General features: G+C 41.8%; 1 protein-coding gene across 13 annotated transcripts in view; it reads left to right on the top strand.

The window, feature by feature from the left end:
• The first annotated feature begins 5 nt into the window (after positions 1 to 5).
• The window catches only part of VTI1A (vesicle transport through interaction with t-SNAREs 1A), a 331,254-nt gene continuing 322,109 nt past the window's right edge, over positions 6 to 9,150 (top strand). For 12 of the 13 annotated variants that reach the window (XM_036265630.1, XM_036265627.1, XM_036265634.1 and 9 more), the window contains exon 1: positions 6 to 234. In XM_036265630.1, coding sequence (XP_036121523.1) covers positions 141 to 234 — 94 coding nt within the window. In that variant the 5' untranslated portion in view covers positions 6 to 140. Of the gene's footprint in view, positions 235 to 1,070; positions 1,095 to 9,150 lie in introns of those variants that run through there. The other variant, XM_036265626.1, reaches the window with a different exon arrangement.

The raw sequence follows: 9,150 nt of genomic DNA, 5'->3' as shown, positions 1-9,150 counted from the left end.
GCCGGGCTGGGAGCTGTCCCCGGTTCTCCGCTCTGCTCGCGACGGCGGCTCCCAGGGTTCCTACGCGGTGTTCCCCTATTCCGCGTGACCACTGCGTGCCCGGACCTAGGCTCCGGCCCGGGTCTGTCTCCAGAGTCGCCATGTCGTCCGACTTCGAAGGCTACGAGCAGGACTTCGCGGTGCTCACTGCAGAGATCACAAGCAAGATTGCCAGGGTCCCCCGACTCCCGCCGGGTGAGAGCCCTGCCTGGCTGGGCCGGGGTGGCCCGCAGAGCCAGGAGGCTCGGGTGGTGGGCGACGGCTCGCCGTCAGAGCTAGGGTGTCTCCGGGGCGCGAGGCTGCAGAGAGGTGGAGCTGGGGCCCTCCGGAGCTTAACTTGCTTGAGGGTAAAGGGACAGTCCAATCTGAGTTGTGGGGTGCAGTAAACAGAGCTCTCCTGGGCTCCATTCCGGAGTCCGACGCCTTGTTACTTGCGTAATCTTGGGAATGTTTCTCTGCGTCTTAGATTTTTGGTTGTTTGTTTTGTTTTTCGTTTGCAAAATACAGAGATGTGAGAGTGTTCAAAGAGAATGAATGAATATACCTAGATGCTGGGTCTGACGTTGTTTTTATCAATAATGACGTTATTATTATATGCAGCAAAACTGGGTTAAGAGCCATGGTGCCTGGATTCAAATCCCAGCTCTGCTACTTAGCAGTTTTGACCTTTAGGCAAGTTTCTTAACCTCTTTCAAGTTTCCTTCTTGATAAAATGGGGGCAATTGTAGGTCTTTCATAGGGTTGTTGTGATGACTAAATTATTTAACTTATGTAAAGCCTTTCCTTGGTGTTAACTGCTATTATCATTAGTGTTTTTCATACCCCTAACACCATTTATTCTCATTCTTCTTGCGGGGGGGAGGGGGTGTCTATAACCCAGTGTTATGTAAAACTTGGTTCAGGATAATTTCTCTCACTTTTAAAATTCCATAACTTCCATCCAGAAGTGTTTTTGTTTTTCTGTTTAATACATCTTTCTTTTATGCTAGGCTGTCAACTGTGTGGAAGTGGGAGTTATGTTTTATTTCACTGGTGTTTATTTAGAAGCGGCTGAGGTAAATGTTTAAGTGAATGAACCAACATTTAAGTGTGATGTTTTGTGATTTTTGTTTCTAAGACATTGTTTTAGGATTTCTCTTTCTCTAAATACAGATTTAATTTGAGTAGTTGGTTGCAGATAAGATTGTTACTGTTTGGCCTAGTTGTGTTAGTGAAATTGAACCATCATTGGGATGCTAGACTTGGTCCTGCCTTAGCTCTGGGATGTAAAATAGAAAAAGGAGTGCTCATTGATCTGTGAACTGGTGCACAACTTAACTGTCTCACTTTGTTAGTCAGTCCTTGATACCAGCAATAATTTCTTCCAGACCAAAGAGTTGTCATTCCTCTTTCCCTTTCCCTACCTTCCCCCAAACTTATGTGTTTATAAATAATATTCTTCCTTTATTTCTTTGTTTTTCTTCCCCCACCTGTTTTCTGTTAATAGGGGTATGTGCTTGAAGCCAGGATCTCTGAACTTACACCCCACTCATCTCCTGAAGTCCCAGTTAGTTCTGGAGGAGGTGGATGATGCCTTAAAGAGGTTTATGAGTCCAAGTGAGGGAACAAGAGGAGAGAACCAAGGTAGCATATACCACCGAGCTCTGCTGCCTCAGAGATTTTTGTGGAGGAAGTGGCTGATGGCCTCACCACTTCATGATACATCGCCTCGCCTCTTCTCTTCAGTTCTCCACTCCCCACGATCATCTTGATTTTTGTTGTCTTTGTTGTTGGAGATTACTTCCTTTGACTTCAGTCCCAGAGCCTCAGAATATGAGGATTTATGGTTTCAGTTGGATTTTTGCTCATTTTTTATTGTAATAGCATTAGCAGTAGGAACACTTTTTTATTTAGGATAATTAGTTTTGTACTGGGAAGCTATGTTATGAAGTAACAAAGCCATCTCTGGGTTCAAAGTTGTAAAAACTGTTTACAAGAAAACCGGTTGTGTTACAATTTATTTTTTTTCTTGTCTTTATATTTTAATGTAAACATTATTAACACATAGAAGGAAACCTTGGGATTAAGTATCTTAAAAATAAAGCCTAGACTCTCCTTAGCTATAGTATAATGTAAGGCCCAAACACAGCAACTCCATTGAAAATGAAAGGAGACTATGGCTGGCACTGGAAGAATGCTTACTGACTTGAATAATTGAATACTGGTGACTTCTTAAAAATGCAGTGGTTTCCCTCTTAATAGTTATTTGGGCTTGCTCACTTTTATAATCTGTTTCTAATTGATAAATAGAAAAAATGAAAACATATCTACATAGTTATAAATTTTAGATATATGTTTGTGGACTAAAAGAAATTAATATGGCAGAGAGTATGATTAAAAGTAATTATAATCTCTTTCTCTGGGCATCATTAGTGGTTGATCCAGAGGAGATGTACTATGAAATACTTCATTTAAGAAGGTTAAAAGTTGGAGCAAACTTTTTCGTCAAAGCAGTTCTTTCTCCAACATATTAACTTACTTAAGTGGAAGTGTGGTGAATAGGCTGATCGCAGTGACCTTCACTCTTACTGTGCATGTACAATGTTTAAAGTGTTACTTTCAAAGAGAATAGAAGGACTGAATATTTTAAAATTTTTAAAATAAATTTGATTGCTCTGTAATATGTTTTCAACAATAAAAAGACTTTGCTCTTAGACTACGTGTTTGAATCTTAACTAATTTTAGAAATTGGACTGATTAGATGGGCCACTCCCTTCTTAGGTAATTAATACTCTATGGCACTGTATTTGAAATTTGATTTTAATAATTAGTCTTCTGTGGTAAAGCCAGGGAAATGGATGAGTGGAGACCATAACTAATACTAATTGTGGAGTTCTTTTTCCTCTGGTGATGAATTCTAAGTTAGAACTCTACAGGTGCAGAGGTTCCATTACATCAGGCAGCTTCCTGGAGGACCTTAAACACAGTGTTCTCTTGTAGTTAGTTGTATAACTCACCATTAAAAGAGAGAGAAATAGACTATTGTGAATCCTATCACTTGTGGCTATTTAAGTCAGAAATACCAAGAAAGGTATTATGGCAAATAAGTTAAGATTCACACTGTGGCATCAGGTCTGTTTAGAATCCCAACTTTGCTACTTACTAGATGTGTAATTTTGGGCAGATTGCTTGGTCTTTCTAAGCCTGCTTCCTCCATCTGTAAAACTGGGTAAGCAGGAAGTATTAGTTTAAAAGTTATAATGTTGTAAAAATCGGATGAAATAAAGCATGTAACATACTACCCCCCCCCCCCCCCCCGAAAGTACATGATGAATTAGCCACGAGTGATGGATGTTATTGCTACTGCTGAAGCCAGAAGCTGGTAGGGTTAGTCAGGACTCAGCTTTGCAAACTCGATTATATTAATTGAACTTTTAATGGAACCTTGGCTCTCACTTCTTTCTCCCTTTCTGTGCCTAGAGTTAGATGAATCTCTCTTGATGAACACCTACATTTGAAGGGAGACTAATATCAGGGACTTTGGGATATGAAGTAGGAACTGGATTTTAACTTTGGGTATCAAGGAGGGAATCAGAAGAGAAGTGGAAATGCTTGGGCAGGACAGTGTCTTTTCTGGAAGGAAATGCTCAAGTCTGGTTGATTAGTTATGCCAAGCCCTAGAGACTTGTGGAGACCAGACAGAGCTATGTATGGAAGAAGCCATAAATGTTGTTCCAAGATTCTCACTTGCCTTTGCAAGGTGGTTGTAGTGAGAGATTTCAGAAGAATATGCTTTTATTTATGAATACTGTGGCTTGCTTAAAACATGTGTGGCTCTGGAGCTGATTGTTCACTGAGCACCTGAAATGTGGCTACTGCCACATAGTGAAATGAACATAATTTGTCTATGTTGGGTTAAATATGATTAAAACTAAAAGGTTATTATTATTTTTTTTTATCCTCACTTGAGGACATTTTTCGATATTTTGTTCAGATAGAGTAGGAGGGGGAGAGAGAGAGAAAAACATCGACGTGAAAGGGGCACATTGAGTGGTTGCCACCCACACGACCCAACCAGGGCCGGGGACAAACTGCAACTGAGGTACATGCACTTAGCGGGAACTGAACCAGGTCTCTCCAGACCGCAGGCCAACGCTGAGCCAAACAGGCCAGTGCTAAAACTAAAAGATTATTAAGAGTAATTTCACTTGTTTCTTTTTACTTTGGCTATTAGAAAATTTAAAATCACACATGATTCTCATGCATTACGTTTCTGTTGTTCTAGACAAAGAGTTAGAATTGAGGTTTGGTTGCAGTTTGAATTCAGGAGTTCAGGTGCAGAGTGAGTTGAAGTGGAGTGGGTGGGTTTGAGTTAGGTATATGCACACACACATCACACCACACTCTAACCCCAGAGGGACCTCTCTCCTGTCACCAACTTAGTTAACCTAAGTAATGGCTTCATTGATTTTTTTAAAATAAGCTTTTAATTTTAGAACAGGTTTAGATTTATATAAAATCACAAAGACAATACAGAGAATTCCTTTATATCCCAGGCCCAGTTTCCTGTATTGTTAACATCTTATATTAATGTATGGTAGCCAGGAAACCCATATTGATACATTATTATTAACTGCACTCCTTACTTTATTCAGATTTCCTTAGATTTTTTTTTTTTTAATCTAATATCCATTCACTGTTCTAGGGTCCAATCCAGGTAGTAGTCATGGCTCCTCGGGCTCTGCTTAGCTGTGACAGTTTCTCAGGTTTTCCTGTGTTATTAGTGATGCTACACTTTAGAGGAGTACTGGTCAGTTATTTCACAGAATGTACCTCAACTGGGATTTTCCTGATGTCTTTCTCATGGTCAGACTGAGGTTATAGGTTTTCGGGAGGAAGACCACAGAGGTAAAACACCGTTTTCATCATATCATATCAAGAGTACATACTGGAACATAATTTACTACTGATGTTCACTTTGATCACCTGGCTGAGGTCGTGTTTGTCAGGTTTCTCCACTGTGAAGATACTCTTTTCCTCCTTTCCATACTGTTCAGAAGGAAATTCTATGCAGAGCCCACACTTTAGGCTTTGTGTTTACATCAATATTTTGGAATTCTTCTCTGCAGGAGAGATTTGTCTATTCTCATTTTGCTTACTTGTTCAGTCACTTATATCCATGGACTCGTGATATTTATTTGGTGTTACATTCCAGTCCTACTTTATTTTGTGGTTCAGAGTGTTCCAACTTTAACCATTGAAAGCCCCTTCAGTTGGCTTCTTTCGCCTTTTGATTACCCCCATCTTTGTGGGGTGTTTTTTCCTTTAGAGTACTTTCTTATCTTCTTACCTCTTAGAAGATACTCAAGGATCTTCTTGTATTTGTCCTATGCCTGTCCTAGAATCAACCATTTCCCAAGGAGTCCTGTTTTCTTTTATTGAAAAATGGTGTTAGAAACCAAGGTCTGGACACTACGTGTGCTCATTGCTACTTAGTGAGCACCTGCCATGTACAGCTCTCTGTGCTCAATACAGAATTAGGACAGAGATGTGCCAAGAGCGGTCCCTGCCTTCAAGGAGCTGGAAATGAGGCTGAAGAGAAAACTATAGAATTTCTAATGATCATTGAGGCCATCAGTGCAGAGCACGGGGGTCTGAGAATTCAGAGGAGAGAAATTGTGTCCCAGGTGATCATGTGGAAGGGTAGGTGGGATTTGACAGACAAAACTGGGGACAGAGCATATTATCAGGGATGGCAGTAAGTGGGTGCAGAGGACGTCTGTTGTTTCAGATTTCCCAGAATCCTCCATTTTATCTTTTGATGGCAGCACCTCAGTTTTCCACTGAGGAACTACCTAAGCCCAATCTCAGAACTGCCAGGCTGCCGTGCCCTATCCAGGCCAGGATGTGAATGCGTTAACCAAACAAGGACATTCAGAGAATGTTGGGTGGGCATTTAAATTTTGAGCAGATTGAGCTAAGAAGAGGGCCCTTCAGAAGGACAAACAACACAAATCTATGGCATTGCTGCTTGAGACTGTCCTTTTGCAGAGATAGTCAGTGAGTTCCTGCTCCCTGGGTACGCAGAGCCATCCTGGGCACTGTCCTCTTGGAACTTGTGGGCTTATTTTTTTCTATGGAGTTGGTGAGCCACCTCATGTTATTCTCATAAATTCCTTTTTGTTTGCTTGTTGGGGGGCTTAGATTAACCAGAATTAGTTCTGTTATAGTTGATCAAAGGACCCTAAATGGTAGCTTGAACAAAGGCTTAGAGCAGAAAAAGATTTGTTTCTGTAGTAATGGATAGTTGGCCTGGTTAGCATATAGAGCACATAGTGGAAGGCCAGTAGTTGGAATTAAAGTTGGAAAGGTTGCTTGGGTTTGGAATGTGGAGGACCTTGACTGCTAGGCTCAAGTGACCCAATGCAAGCGAAGGAAGTTGTAGGAAGATTACATGGTGGAGGGATGGAGACAGGGAAACCAGGTGGTTGGTAGCATAGCTTCTTTTATCAACGCTTGCACCAACCTACACTGTTTATTCAATCTAATATCATTTTTTGAGAACTGATTATATGCCAGGCTCAGTGCTGGATTTTAAGACTATAAAGATGTTAAGACAGTTTCTGTCCTCCCAGAGCCTCCAGGATGGAAAGCAAATAAGACCGGTAGGTGTGAGAGAGAAAATCATTAAGATCAGGTAAAAGTCACAGGTGTTGTACATAAGTGGAAGTGGTTTACTCGTGTTGGGTTAGGAAAGGCTTCACAGAGGTAGTGATTTCTGAAGAGTGTTGAATAGCGGTTTGCCAGGTGATTACAGTGGAGATGAGCATAAGCATTGGGATTAAAGGTGAGTCCTGGAAATATATCAGGATTAGTAATAAAGATTTAGCATCATAAATAGATAATGTGATAGTTAATAAATGGGAGCAGATGAAATTGCCCAGGGACATCAGTGATAGTCATAGAGAAAAATAAAGCAAGAACTAAACTGCAGGGAGCACCAATAGTTAAAACAAGGGCTGAGAAAGGATGCCCAGCAGAGGACATCGAGACAGAAGTGAGCGTTCGGGAGAGTCACGGAGTCAGGGTGTCCTTGAAGCCAGGAGAGGAGTAGGTGGGAGGATTGGAGGAGCTGAATGTCAGGTGCCACAGATTAAATAAAAATAAAACCAAGGCATGCCCATTAGTTTGGGCAAAGGGAAGGTCATTAGTCTTAGTGAGAGTCATCTCAGTGCAGTGCTGGGGTATGGGCACAGTTACAGGGAGGAACTGGGGCGGGGAGGAGGAGAAACGGGACTGTAGCTGGAAGGAGAGAGATGTTAGCAGCAAAGGTGAATTGAGGTCAAGGGAGGCTACTTTTTTTGTTTGACTTTGTTAATGAGAAATACTGGTGTAAACTACTCCTGGAGGCCCATGGCATGGACTAGAGTACACAGAACACCTTGTGACAGCCACCCTCTAAAGGGAAAGGTTTGGGGTTAGCAGAACCTAATTATTATTCCTGTAAAATAATAATTCCTACTAAAGATTCCCCATTTAGTGTTGACTCTCCTTCTGAAGGGTAGTCAGCCAGTAAGTGTTATATTATACATTTCAAGCTTCCCAACTTTTCTAGTCTGTTGTGTTTGTCAGTCAGTAATCATCAAGGTCCATGTCACAGAAACCCAACTTGTAAGTTAAAAAAAAAAGGAAACTTGTTTGTTCAAGAAATCTGACCATGCAAAATTAAGCAAAATCTGTTTCAGAATTGTCTGGAACCAAAACTAATTAACTAACTTCATCTAATCTATTTGTATCTGTCTGTCTCTCTGTCTTATCTATCTACCTCTCAGCTTTGTTTCTTTTTCTTTTTTTGTTTTTATCCTCACCCGAGGATATTTTTCCATTTTTTGTACAGATAGAGTGGGAGGGAGAGAGAGGAAGAAAGAGAGAGAGAGAGACATCGACGTGAAGGGACACATCGAGTGGCTGCCACCCGCATGACCAACCAGGGCCGGAGACAAACTGCACCCGAAGTACGTGCCCTTAGCGGGAACTGAACCCGGGACTCTCCGGACCGCAGGCTGATGCTCTAACCGCTGAGCCAAACCGGCCAGGGCAGCTTTGTTTCTTTTTAAATGTCAGTTTCACTCTCTTTGTAGCTAGGACAATGGATGCCAACAGCTTCTAAACTCCTGTTCTCATAACTCTGCCAGGAGGGAGGGAAAGACTTTCCCATTGCTCCAGGACTTCAGTCGGTCAGCTTGAGTCATGTGTCCACCCCACCTGCCAGACCAGTGTGGCCAGAGGGATTGAGTTACTAGGATGGTCCAGCTAGGATGAGGAGTTTTTTTAAAGTGTGTGTGTTTGTTTGTTTGTTTGTTTGTTTATTTATTTATTTATTTATTTTTGAGAGAGAGAAAAGGAGAAAGAGATAGAAACATCAATGTGCAAAACATGGATCGGCTGCTTCCTGCACACCCCCTACTGGGGATTGAGCCCGCAACCTGGGCATGTGCCCTGACCAGGAATCGCACTGGGACCCCTCAGTCCATGGGACGACACTCCATCCACTGAGCTACACCAGCTGTGCCAAGGAGCCCGTCTTTTGTCAAGTCACTGTGACTGGAAAGGCAGGGTAACATCTCCAATTAACCTGCTTGAGGAAGGAGAGCCTGAGAATAAATAGGGTGCCGGGCAGACAAAACGACAGATGTTCAATGAATTTGGTTAGTACAGAACGTAAGTGCAGTCTCAGAACAAATGGTTTGGAATGGGGGTAGGAGAATGTTTTCTGAAAACATCTGCCAGGACCTGTGTCTCCTGGAAAAGGGAATTACAGTTCAGTTAGAACTTGATTTTGGTAGAGTTTGAATAAACCACATACAGAGACTTGGCACTTCACATTTTAAAAGTAATTTCACTTGTACCAGCTTATTTGAAGCAAAGATAATCCAGTGGGTATTTTTTTTTAATCCTCACCCAAGGACATTTTTTTTTTTTTTTGCATTTATCTTCAGATAGAGCGGAAGGGAGAGAGAGAGAGAGAAACATCGATGTGAAAGAGACACATCGAGTGGCTGCCACCCACACAACCCCAACTGGGGCCGGGGACAAACTACAACCGAGGTACGTGCCCTTAGCAGGAACCGA

Source organism: Molossus molossus, unplaced genomic scaffold, assembly GCF_014108415.1.
Source record: "Molossus molossus isolate mMolMol1 unplaced genomic scaffold, mMolMol1.p scaffold_m16_p_17, whole genome shotgun sequence".
In the NCBI taxonomy this organism is placed as follows: Eukaryota; Metazoa; Chordata; class Mammalia; order Chiroptera; family Molossidae; genus Molossus; species Molossus molossus.
This window is presented reverse-complemented; position numbering and strand designations above follow the sequence as displayed.